Source organism: Fonsecaea pedrosoi, assembly GCF_000835455.1.
Source record: "Fonsecaea pedrosoi CBS 271.37 unplaced genomic scaffold supercont1.7, whole genome shotgun sequence".
Taxonomy (NCBI): domain Eukaryota; kingdom Fungi; phylum Ascomycota; class Eurotiomycetes; order Chaetothyriales; family Herpotrichiellaceae; genus Fonsecaea; species Fonsecaea pedrosoi.
In genome coordinates, this window is record NW_013550609.1 from 2,063,328 (window position 1) to 2,075,706 (window position 12,379).

The following is a 12,379-nucleotide window of genomic DNA, read 5'->3' on the forward strand; positions in this document are numbered from 1 at the left end:
CGCGTCATATTACTGCGTGTCCTCGGTAGACCCTGATGCTCCTGTCATCCCCGTGTAATGCGAAATAACTATTACCAAAAACTCCTGCTAGTATCAACACGTAACAGTTTTCGAATGAGTCGCGACCCGTGATTACACAATTCGCTCTCCGTGCCCAGTACAGGCAAGGGATACTCGGTCACGTCGGTATAGCTATAAGCAAACTGGGGAGGCTGAGGTGGAGGCAAGGCACGAAGGAGGCCGTTCCAGGCCGTTGAACCAATCGCTTGAGGCAGAATTTGATCAGGCTTCCCAGTCGTATTCGTGGGTGCGGCCGCTGGGGGGCTGATGTGGCATCAACCAGTGGCGGCGTCCCCCAATTTTAGCAGCAAAAACCCGACGGGCCGCTACAGCCTCACCAGCCCCCTCTGGAGTGGTCATACCAGCCTGGCTGGAAGAGGGCGGATTGTCGTTACGTGCATTGGTGTGCGCACTCGAAGAGACATGGGTAATGAAGATGTTTCGATGTAAGAACAGAGAAGCGGCTCAAGCAGGCTCAAGCAGGCTCAATGGGAAGTATCGAATATTGAATGTCAGTCTCGCAGTGTAGAAAAGAATCCAATGTGGGATCGACCAGGTGTGCAGGTGCGCAGCCACTGACGTTACCCAAGCACCCAGTGAAGGATGGGCCGGAGCCTTGGCGGTGCCGCGTAACCTGCTTTGACCAGGCAAACTCCACAGGCAAAACTGGCCGGCAGTGGGCGGGACAATAGGCATACGTAGACACTCTCAACCTCTCATCCACTCACTCACCATGTGAGCCCCAAAAGTCAGATGGGAAACGGGAAACCTTGTGGAAATGGTCGCAACGGTATTACATCGCAATGGAGACCTACGCACATCAGTCGTTTGGCCATCGTCATCAACCGTTGAACCGCCCTTCTCAGGCCTCGAGGCACCTTTCCGCAGTCCGACGTAACTGCGCCATGATGCCACGATGCTCACTCAACTGCGGCCTTCGTATCGTCCTACTACTTCTACTACCCTCGTCCCGCTTTCTTGCTTTGCGTTTTGACTCTTGTGTTTCTGTAAAACCATTCACTGTTGTTCCTTATTGTTTCTGTTTGTTGCAGACTGCGTCACTCGCTCCTCAATATCACCCTGGGTGCGTTAAGCGGCTCTCTACCGTACATATCCTACAAACTACTAGGGCCAGTCTCGCTTAAGCCACCAGCCCTCGACGCCTCAAACGCCTCATCTTGGTCCCTTCCCAACCACTTATCACTGAATCCTTGGAATAGACAGACACTCTTTTAATTGTGACAGGAACCGAGGGGGTCTGTGTCTGATTTCTCCTTCAAGCAACACAATAATTCCTATTACGGGTGGTGAAACCAGCAAACCAGAATGAAACCCTCTGTCGCAGTGGTGGCTGCCGCTACATTGGCCGCCCCTCTAGTCTCGGCCATTCACCTCGCTCCCCGCTCCACCTCAAGTTCGCCTAGAACAGTCGGCCTGCCTATTGAGCGAAGACATGTTCCCGATATCCTCGCCCACGAAAGATCTCGCCTAAGGAAACGACAAACGCAACGAACTGTCGAGCAGACTCTGGACAATGAACAGTCCCTCTACTACGCCAACATCACGCTGGGGACTCCAGCCCAGTCGTTACGCATGCACATAGACACGGGCAGCTCGGATCTATGGGTTAACGTTGCCAGCTCTTCTTTTTGCGGGTCTAGCCAAGATCCCTGCGAGGGGGGCACGTACGACTCCTCGGCCTCGTCGACATACAAGCTCGTGAATGACCAATTCAACATCTCCTACGTCGACGGCACAGGAGCTGCGGGCGACTACGTGGCCGACACCTTGCAGTTTGGCGCTGTTACGCTGACAGACTTCCAATTTGGCATTGGGGAGACGTCCTCCTCACAACAGGGTGTGCTGGGTATTGGTTACATGGCAAATGAGGTTCAGGTTCAACGTGCGGGACTGGACCCCTATCCAAATTTACCAGAAGCCCTTGTCCGAGGGGGCCACATTGCCTCCAATGCGTACAGTCTTTGGCTCAACGACCTGGACGCCTCAACAGGCGAGATCCTCTTTGGCGGCGTCAACACGGAAAAGTACGAAGGAGAACTCGCCACCATACCCATAATCCCCAGCAACGGTGTCTATGCCCAACTTACCATTGCCCTCACAGGCCTGGTAAGCTCTGGCAGTGACCTCTCTTCCTCGTCATCGTTGCCCACGGCCGTCCTCCTCGACTCGGGCGCCACTCTTAGCTACTTGCCCAATGACATCACCCAGGACATCTACAACCAAGTCCAGGCTGTATATCAAAGCGATATCGGAGCTGCATATGCTCCCTGCAGTCTGTCCTCATCTACTGCCACCATCGACTTCACCTTCTCCGGCCAAACCATTCGGGTTCCATTCGACGAGTTGTTCCTTGACGCGGGGACAAACAACTTTGGCCAGCCCTTGACCTTTGAGAACGGCGAGGAAGCCTGCTTGTTCGGCATTGCCCCAGCTCAAAACTCGTTGGCCGTCCTTGGGGATACCTTCTTGAGGAGTGCCTACGTGGTCTACGACCTGGCCAATAATGAGATCTCCATCGCGCAGACCGTCTTCAATTCCACAGGCGACAACATCCAGGAGATCACGACGGGCGAGAAAGCAGTTCCCAATGCGACACCGGTTTCAAGTCCCGTCACTGACGTGTCTGCGGGCACAGGGGGAGCCAGGCTTGGTACTGCTACTTCCAGTACCCCGTTAGGCGATACCAACTCCGGCTCCCTGGACAAGGGCAGCGCACGACCGATGGCTGCCATGGTGGCTGCTGTTGTGGCCGTTGCCGCACTTGTCGTATGAGACGATATTTCTCTCTGAGCGACAAGATATGCCTGTGGATTAATCCGACAGAGCCGAGCAACCACAGACAGAACTACGACTATTAATGATTTCAGCCCTTGTATTATATATACATATACCTTGGTCCACACTTGTGGAAGGGGCGCCCTGATCAAGTCACGTCACGCCCACTGCGTGTTTGACAGGATGAAAACGGCATGAACGAAGACGACTCTCGGATGAGGGATTTTCCGAGCATTTTAATCTTGCGACGCATGGCCGAGCGATTGCATTGCGTGGGGTGTTTGGGATTTACTCGCGACAACTTTGAGCATTTTGCTGGCGTTTCTGTCCTTGCTACTTTTACGAAGGTGGCCGAACACGACCTTACGACGTCTCAGACATAGAACTTGCATGCATCAAAGCACGGCATTGGGATAACGATAGAACGAAAGGGGTTTTGCGCCCATGAACGGCGTGTGTTCTGCTTTTTTGCATTATCAGCGGACCGGGTTACCGGGTGACAGGGTGACCCCCCCCCCAAAAAAGGTGCCCTAGAAGAATCTACATCTATGAGTAGAATCGTCTATAGACTAGATAGACTGATAATACATACGTACATTCGTACTCTGTATTCTTAGCCGTGTGCCAGGTACAAATCACCTAGATACCTTATCTACAATTATCGGTACTGACATTTCTACCTCGTATAGTGCATCACATTACCGGAGCGTCCCGGCGATACCTACAAAAACACGAGCGAGTGAGTTGTCGTTCATTTTGTCTGGAAAGTATAATTATATTTTAGCTGGTGCGTGTTTGTGTTGGCTTTTTCGTGCTTCTATAAGATTTCCCCTTTGGGCAAGAGAGCCGCCTGGATCTCGACTCGGCCCTGTAGCACATCCCTCGCTTTCCCTTTGAAACATACATCAGGGCAGGGCGGCACCCACGCTCGGCCTCGAACTCCCTACACGAATGCCCTTTGCTGTAAAACTGGGTGGTGTGCCTCTACTTACTGGCGTCGTGCGCCCGCTGGTATTCGAAACGCTTCCGGCGGCTGAGGTCGAACGTTGCCGGTTTTCATTTCCGCTGCTACCCGCGCTGGCGCTTCCTGGAGCGCTGTCTCCATCGGCGTTTAGAGGACCTTGTTGCCCCGGGGTCGCAGGACGGCCGGTTAACCCGCTGTTCCGATTACGGATTGTGGAAACAGGACTGCTCGAGTCGCTGTCAAGAGGTAGTGCCCGAGAAGTCGAGAACACTGCTCGTCCAAAGCCGGGCTCTGGGGAAGCGTCATCCTGTTCGTGTTGTGGCGTTCCCATGGGACTCTGATCACACACTCGTAGCTGTTCTTGCTGCCTCTGTTGACTTTCAGTCTCTTGCTGTGTCGGTTGTGGATTTGCGTCCAGTTCAGTGTGATTCCTAAGCCCACTACTCGTCCCGGTGCCTTCGGTCATTCCCTGCGTTTCCTTTTTGGGATATTTGTAGTAGCTTTCCATCCACGTCATCGAGCTTCCAGGTACGGGTCTGTTCGGAGTAGGCGCGGCATATTGGTATTGATATTGCAAAGGGGAATGAGAAGGCGAATGATTTTGGCCCGGCGATTGGTGCAGATACTGCCTCTCTCTCTGCTGCTGAGCATAACTCTTTACTCGCGGGGTGCGAGGTGAATCAATCGCACCGTCAAAGTCTGAATATCCGCCAGCAGAGTCATCTTCGGACCAGTTCACGGCACTGCTATTACTGTTCTGCCGGCGGTGGAGTTGTGCCGTGTCATTCATGGAAAGAGCCAGAGCTTTTGGGATGCCGTTTGTTGTGCCATCTTGAGCGTAGTAGCTGAGCGCTTCTAGCACATGTGGGAAGACCAGTGTATGCACTTCCTGCGCCCAGAGGAAATCGAGGTGTTCGAAATGAGGAATCTCGGTCGCAATGGTGTGACGAGGGAGTTCCCTAAGCATAACACGGATATCGACCAGGGAGTCACTTCCCCCGTAGACCAGAACAATGGGCGTCTTGATGTTTCTCGTTGGGAACTTTGCAACTTTGTAATATCGGTTGCTGGCGCCAATGCTAAACCTGTTGGAGCTGTCGTCATCATACATCTGGAACGATTTGTTACGGATAATTTGGAACCAGTGCACGACAGATTTTGTGCTCGTGAAACTGTAAAGGTGAGGGTATGCAGCGAGTTTTTGCTGCACGCTGATGTTGCGGCCGTACCAAGCGAAGAGGAAGGAGAGAGACATGTCAATGAGGCGGACGAAGATTGGTGGGTAGAGGATCGATTGCCACATGGTGGCGGAAGACAGGATTGACTTGCGGCCAAACGCAAGGAATAAGAGGTGAGGGTTGGTCTTAACCAGTGCATCCACGATACCGTTGCTGAGACCAGCAGGAGACATGGCCGGCGCCAAGGCGATGAAAAGATTGACCTTTTCGTTCAATTGGGGGTGGATGGATAGTGTAGCAAACGCCTGTGCAGTACCTTGACTGAAACCGATATAGGAGAGCGAGGGCTGTGAAGTCGTGTTGAGAATATAGTCAATTGTATTGGGGATATCGTGAAAGGCAAATTCATCCATGGAGAAGTTCCAAAACCGTGCGGATATAGGCGAGTGTTTCGTGGATTTCTTGCTGTATTTGTTGCCTCGATTGTTGCCCAGCCAGACGTCGTAGCCTTGCTGCACCAGCGTGAATGGAAGACATCGCTCCTCTTCGGTGAGGCAAACCCAAACCTCACTATTCATGAGGAGGCCGTGATGAAGGTACACCACGGGTTTCCTGACCGAGTCGGCCCCTGCATTGACCTGTATCCCGCTATGCTCCTCGCCTTTGCGAAAAGGGAGTCTATGGACCCCCAGCAAATATCCATCCCCGGTCTGGACGACATGTTCCTCGGCATAGTATCCAAAGAAGGCGCAGAGTTCGGTGAAATCCGAGCAGGTCGCGATCGAACTGTAGGTATGCTTTCGTTGGGACCGGGCTTGACGGGACTTTTGCGACGACAGTCGGTTGAATACGTTCTTGGACGCGTTGTAGCAGAATCGAATGATGGGTTGGGGCAGGCCCAGTGTGATGATGCGAACGAGAACCTCGAGGGCCACAAGTATCAGGGATCCGAACAGGGCCAGGTATTCCCTCCTGATCAAACAGCCGTCAGTCACGGGGAGACTCGATAAAGAGACAGAGGACGGGGGAAACACACCAAAAGAGCCGGCCAATGAATGGTACCCGTGCCATTGCGCTCACCGAAGATCAGAGAGATACAAAAGGTAGCAGAACGTCGGACGCCATGGGCAAATGGTTCACTCAATGGGTTTGCCGCCGTCTGAAAGGAATCACAAAGGAGTGGACCAGAAGCACATGCGCTGGGTTGGCAACGGGCGGTCGAGGTGGATGCCGCAGTTTCGCATCCCCAACGTCATTTCCTGCATTCGCCCTAGTGGCCCGAGTGGCGCCGTTACAGGCAACTATACCGAAACATCGACATCTAAGTCTAACCATTTCCGGTATAGGTCTTGGCACAGAATTTTACTTGTAATATCGCTTCGAACGTGTTTCGCCTTCTTCTTCTCCCTTTCTCTTCTTCATGAACAACGCAAAATATCAACGTTCCTTCAAAAAGCATTCCTACGAGGTTACTACTTCCAAGCGGTGATCCATGATGTACGGAAATCGTCTATTGGAATGGAGATCAATACAACTGTAGTCGATCTTGGGTGCAGTGCCAGTCTCCCTCTTTTGAGGTTGTGATTGGGACTGCAATGATTGACCACACATTAACCACACGGAAGTCTTATCCACTTTGATAATGTCACAATATCAGCTACAATACATTTGGATTGGGGTCATCACATCGTTTTTCCGGGCCGAACACACCCTACCAATGCCTTGAACAGCCCTTCTGTATGACGATCACTTGCTTTCCAGCCATTCCTCGATCCTCTCGACGATGTCAGCCTTCTTTCCACCAGTGGGAATCTTCTTCGTTGCACAAAAATCTTTCAGCTCTGCAACTGTCAGTTTCGCTAGTTGCCCTTTCTGCCAAAGTTTCCGGATCTCCTCTTCGTTCGTGCCAGTCCCCGTCTCTGTCTTGACTTTCTTGCTTGCTGCGCTTGACGAAGCAGCTGCTCCATTCGCGGTGCCTCTCTTGGATCCCGTAGGTACCGTGTCTGGATTTTCCGCTAGATACTGCTTGTAGGCCTTCTCCAAAATTTGGCCCCATTCTATGGTCTCGCTTCCTACACGTTTGTCTATCTGCCGGAATTTCGGTATCGTCTTGTCTTCGGGCTTTTCGGGGATCTCATCGTCGAGAGCTAGCGCCTGGAGGATCCTATAATGCCATTGTAGGCTAGGGTTGGGATACTTTGAAGGCTCATAGATGCCCTTTGGAAGATTTAACTGCTCTGATCACTTGGTTAGCATTGTTGCAGAAGTGATCTACGTCTCATAAGGTTTATTTCACTCACGGACGATAGGCCTCATTGCGTCAACGAGCTCATCTGGTGCACGCAAAGGAGTCTCATGAGTACTTGGCGGATTCTGTCGGATGTCGTCCGCAAACGGCAGAGGAATCAGATGTAAGCCCTGGGGTGCGCCAGTGGCCGATACACCAGCAGCATTGGGCTTCTCGTCGCTGCCCTCAGCACTGAGTGTTGGAACCAGAGCAGCCGTCACCGGAGCAGCATTCTTTCTCGGAACGAACCATGTCAGACCAAACAGTTGATCTCTGGCCAGTTTGCGATGCAGTGCGCTGTAAACACGTGTGCTGCCCACAACATCCTCTTCTGATGGATACAAGAAGGTGGAATTTTTCATGTTCGCCCACATGGGTAACCTGGACATTGGCTTGAATCCAATCACTCGAATGACAGGCGGCCCAAAGTTGCGCAGTTTCTTGACTTCTTCGTCAGAAAACGTGATTTTTTCTCCTCCAAAGGTGTACGCTTTGCGAATTTCGGCCTTCTCTACCAATCGGCGATCCTCCTCGGCGTCTGCGACTTGCTCTGTAAAACCAGTGACAATCTGGGGTCTTTCGGATCCAAGGTAGATGTAACTACTGCGGGCCGGCTTTTGATGTTTGTAGAGCAGATACCCCTTGACAGATATCTTGAAGTCTGGGGCCAATTCAAGCGGGACAGAAGAGAACAGTGCACGTTTCGGTGCAACTTTGGAGGCTATGGTGGATAGCAAGGATTGCAACAAGGAGATGCCGTCGCCAGCGCCGCTCACCAATTTCGACCCGTCACCATCCACAATGGACGGCGGATTGTGAATGATCGCATCAGGATCCGAAGGCGATGACCGGTAGACGATGTCGTCCCAGAAGAGTTTCGTATCAAAAATATGGTCCGAGGTTGAAATCGGAAACAATTCAATTGTAACACCCAAGTCGTACAGATCTTTCGCTCTCACGGTAGCCTGAGACCGCGACTCCTTGTTGGACGAATGAGGGTCGTCATTATCCGTGACGATGAACAACCGGCGCGAGGTGAAGTTGGCAGCTTTCTGCTGAAAGATCTGGTTGGCACAGAAGAGAACGTTGTGCATAGAGACAGGCTCCTTTGCCGGCCTGAAGATCTCGGCCGACTCTGGAGACTCTGCTTCAACCAACTCTTTGAGAGCCTTGACATCGTCTGCTTCGGGCACATCCAGATCTGTGAGAAGGTAGCAGTGAGGAAAAGACCAGCCACCCTTGGAATCTTCGTCCTCGTCGTAGAACTTGGAGGCTTCCGTTCCAAAGAGCAAGATACCCATGAGATCCTTGGGCGTCGAGATGATTCGCTGCTGCATGAGATGGTATGCACATTTCAGTGCGGCCAACAGGGGTGAAGAGTTGTCGGAACGCTTCGAGGCAGATGATGGTTGTGGGACCTTGAGCATGGACTTGTTGACCTCGACGGCAAACAGAACCGCATCTCGGACGGTCTTGTAGCCAGTTTCATCGACCTCTTCTTCCTCCTCATCGGGGTCGTCATTCCTACTAGCCTCATCCGAATCACTCTTTGGTCTGTATGCCAAATTGTCACCCATACTGCGCGCTCATTGAGACAGGGAAGGACATAGGCGAAGGTGTCGTGTGGAGAAGGAGGAGGAGTTTGATGTAATGCCAACACGGGCAACACGGCAAGGCAAGGCAGCAAGAAGGTCGCGCTCAAGGCTGAACCACGCGTTTTCACGTGAACGGTCGCAATTCCGCAGCTGCGGTCGAGACTCTGAGAGACACGGAGAGAAGATGGAGGCGGGCGATTTGGCGGCCACTTGATTCGTCCATTGTCATCATCATCATCATCGAACTTCCTAGACCTTTGGTTCTTGTCGGCGGCGAAAAAAGTTCGTCGGTTAGATTCCAAAGGGACAGCTCCCTACAACTGACACTATTACTCCATTTACACCAACAGCTCCCCAGCAGTAGTATTCTCCTTCAGACTCCTCTCATGGCTCGGTAACCACCAGTCCATTGTCGCCGAACGCAAGATGTCGTTACGTACCTCTACGGGCTACCTCACCCGCCGACTGGCGACGAAGCGCCCGACAGTGACTTCTTCTGTCAAGCATGGCCTATCGATTCCACCGAGTGCCTCGATGGCAACGGCCGTCCCTCCTGTAACGCAGGATGCCACCGGTTCCAAAGGACCGACAGCAATGGTCTTTATGAACATGGGCGGTCCTTCGCACACCTCCGAAGTGGGCGACTTCCTCTCTCGTCTCTTCGCCGACCGAGACCTCATTCCCCTTGGCCCCTTACAACCCTACCTTGGGCCTCTCATCTCACGCCGGCGCACCCCGAAGATCCAACAACAGTACGCAGCTATAGGTGGGGGTTCACCCATAAGAAAATGGTCCGAGCACCAATGTGCCGAAATGTGTAAGATATTAGACGAGTTGTCGCCAGAAACAGCACCACATAAGCCATACGTGGCATTTCGCTATGCGAACCCCTTGACGGAGCACATGTATGAACAACTTTTGAGTGATGGATTTGGTGGCGGAAAAGGTGGTCGAGCGGTAGCATTCACACAGTATCCTCAATACAGCTGCTCCACCACGGGAAGCTCGTTGAACGAGCTTTGGAAATGGCGTAACCGACTTGAGGGCAAGCGAGCAACGGGGGAGGTGAATCCAGAAGGTGCAATAACATGGAGCGTCATCGACCGCTGGCCCACGCACCCGGGGCTAGTCGAGGCATTTGCGCAAAACATCGAGGCCAAATTGGCCGAATACCCCGAAGAACGCCGGAAAGACGTGGTGATATTGTTTTCCGCCCACAGCCTCCCCATGAGCGTCGTCAACAGAGGCGACCCCTACCCGGCCGAGGTTGCGGCAACAGTGCACGCGGTCATGAACCGACTCGGCCACTCGCACCCGTACAGGCTCTGCTGGCAGTCCCAAGTCGGGCCTTCGGCCTGGTTAGGCGCCCAGACGAGCGACACCGTCAAGGAATACATGAAGCGAGGACAAACAGACATCGTCCTGGTGCCCATCGCCTTTACGAGCGACCACATCGAAACGCTCTACGAGATCGACAAGGAAGTCATGCACGAGGACGCCAAGGGCCACCCGGGCGTCAAGCGCGCAGAGAGCCTCAACGGCAACCCGGTCTTCATCCAGGCCCTGGCCGACATCGCGCACAAACACTTGTTGAGTGGCGAGAGCTGTTCCAGGCAGATGGGGCTGAGGTGTCAAGGCTGCACGAGCGAGCGATGTCTGGAGCAGAAAAAGTTCTTTGCCGGTCAACACGCGAGGATTCTGCCGACTGTACGATAAGCGCTGGGGTGTTATGGTATCATGGTATCAATGTGGGAGAAAATAACCGAGTACTGAGTGTACTGGCTGTGAGTGTATTGAGTCCAGAAAAATGAAAATTAATGGAACAGACAGGCATCTCGTCTCTTACATGATGTTTCTCATTTCCCTCTTTTCTACGACATCGTGGCTAGGGCCTCCTATGGTTTCTACATTATCTTTTTCTTATTGTCGTAGTTTCTATCTAATCCCTGTTCTAGACCCAACACCCCTTTCCCTCTTTTTGCTGAATAGATGCTGAAACTTTGATCCTTTTGAGTGCTTCTCTTGTGGAGAGGAGAGACTAAAATGTCATCCCGATCACATCTCCTGTACTCGGTACTCAATACTCGGTACTTGGTCCGTCCAGTGATGTCGATGTCCTGTGATGTCCCTATCCTCGGCCTTGCCACTGTATTGGGACTCCCCATTTCCTTTTCCTTTTCCTTTAAAAAAACAAGATGTGAGCCTAGTCTTTATCGATACTTCCTTCTCCCCCAAGGAAAACCCAACGGGGTATTTAAAAAAAAATGGGGAAAAGGGGGTTCCCCGTCCCCGACCAAGATCGACTCAATACATGGTCCATCCGCCACTGACGTTGAGCACCTGGCCCGTGACCCAGCCGCTCTCGGGGCCGGCGAGCCAGGCGACGACATTGCTCACCTCGGGGGGAGTGCCGACACGGTTTTCTAGCGGGGTGTTGTCCATCTGCATCTTGACGATGGCTGGGGGGATGGTGTCGAGCATCTCGCTCTGGACAGGGCCGGGCGCGACGCAGTTGACGGTGGTGCCGTGGGCGCCGAGCTCGGCGGCCCAAGAGCGTGTGAGGCCCTCGAGCGCGGCCTTGCTCGACGTGTACAGCGACAGGGTGGCGAAGCCGGCGCGGGCCCCGACGCTCGAGATGTTGACCACGCGCGACCGCGGCGGCATGTGCGGCAGCACGGCCTGCGTCATCAGGATGACCCCGCGCACGTTGACGTCGTAGACGCGCTCGTAGTCGTCGCGGGTGATGTCGCCGAGCGGCCGCGCCACCTGCACCGCCGCGTTGTTGACCAGGATGTCAATGTTGGGTCCGAACGCGGAGAGGGTCTGCGCGACGATCTCGTCCGGCGCGGAAACCTGCGAGAGGTCCGCGCGCACCGAGATCGCAGAGGATGCGTTGGGCAGGTTCTCGATCTTCTCGACCAGCTTGGCCGCGGGGGTTGCGGAGGATGGTGATGTGTAGACGATGACGACCTGGAGAGAGTCAGAACAAGGAGACACGGTTGGTTGGTCGTGTGAGATAGATGGACGAGGAGGAATATGCATGTGTTAAACGGGGAGAGAAGGAGAGGAAGGAGTAAAGCTACAGGGGAGGGAAGAACCAGCCGTGATGGGAGAGGAAGACGGACCACCACCACCACCACCACCACAAGGATGGCTAGATAGCACGGATCTGCGGCACATTGAGACAACAAGTGAAACTCCTTCTTTCTCCATTTGCCATATTCCTCACCCTCTCCTGGCCAGTCCTCATCCCCTCGATGCGCACCGGCGAGAACGATCCAAGGAATTCACAGAAGACTGGGTACTGACCTTTGCGCCTCTCCTCGCCAGATCCAGGGCCATGTCCGCGCCGAGTCCACGACTCGACCCCGTGACAATCGCAGCTTTGCCTTGCAATGTCTGCGCGGGAAGGCTTTCTTGCCCGGATGAAGCTTGCTCGTCTTTTTTCGCGTCCGCCATGGTTGGTTTTGCGGCCTACAGTGAGAGGAAGGTTGAATTA

At 53.4% G+C, this 12,379-nt stretch overlaps 5 protein-coding genes across 5 annotated transcripts; 2 read left to right on the plus strand and 3 right to left on the minus strand.

Moving 5' to 3' along the window:
• Nucleotides 1-1,386: 1,386 nt before the first annotated feature.
• On the plus strand, nt 1,387-2,853 carry Z517_10803 (uncharacterized protein; the record flags this gene model as incomplete). Its single annotated transcript, XM_013424412.1, has 1 exon — nt 1,387-2,853. The coding sequence occupies one exon, from the start codon at nt 1,387-1,389 to the stop codon at nt 2,851-2,853; it is 1,467 nt and encodes a 488-aa protein (XP_013279866.1).
• Nucleotides 2,854-3,761: 908 nt separating this feature from the next.
• On the minus strand, nt 3,762-6,069 carry Z517_10804 (uncharacterized protein; the record flags this gene model as incomplete). The annotated part of the gene is made up of 2 exons (XM_013424413.1): nt 3,762-5,970; nt 6,035-6,069. The coding sequence occupies 2 exons, from the start codon at nt 6,067-6,069 to the stop codon at nt 3,762-3,764; spliced, it is 2,244 nt and encodes a 747-aa protein (XP_013279867.1).
• A 675-nt stretch (nt 6,070-6,744) lies between these two features.
• Z517_10805 (uncharacterized protein) lies at nt 6,745-8,862 on the minus strand (the record flags this gene model as incomplete). Its single annotated transcript, XM_013424414.1, has 2 exons — nt 6,745-7,235; nt 7,299-8,862. The coding sequence occupies 2 exons, from the start codon at nt 8,860-8,862 to the stop codon at nt 6,745-6,747; spliced, it is 2,055 nt and encodes a 684-aa protein (XP_013279868.1).
• A 444-nt stretch (nt 8,863-9,306) lies between these two features.
• On the plus strand, nt 9,307-10,596 carry Z517_10806 (ferrochelatase; the record flags this gene model as incomplete). Its single annotated transcript, XM_013424415.1, has 1 exon — nt 9,307-10,596. The coding sequence occupies one exon, from the start codon at nt 9,307-9,309 to the stop codon at nt 10,594-10,596; it is 1,290 nt and encodes a 429-aa protein (XP_013279869.1).
• A 588-nt stretch (nt 10,597-11,184) lies between these two features.
• Z517_10807 (uncharacterized protein) lies at nt 11,185-12,339 on the minus strand (the record flags this gene model as incomplete). The annotated part of the gene is made up of 2 exons (XM_013424416.1): nt 11,185-11,850; nt 12,190-12,339. The coding sequence occupies 2 exons, from the start codon at nt 12,337-12,339 to the stop codon at nt 11,185-11,187; spliced, it is 816 nt and encodes a 271-aa protein (XP_013279870.1).
• Nucleotides 12,340-12,379: the final 40 nt, after the last annotated feature.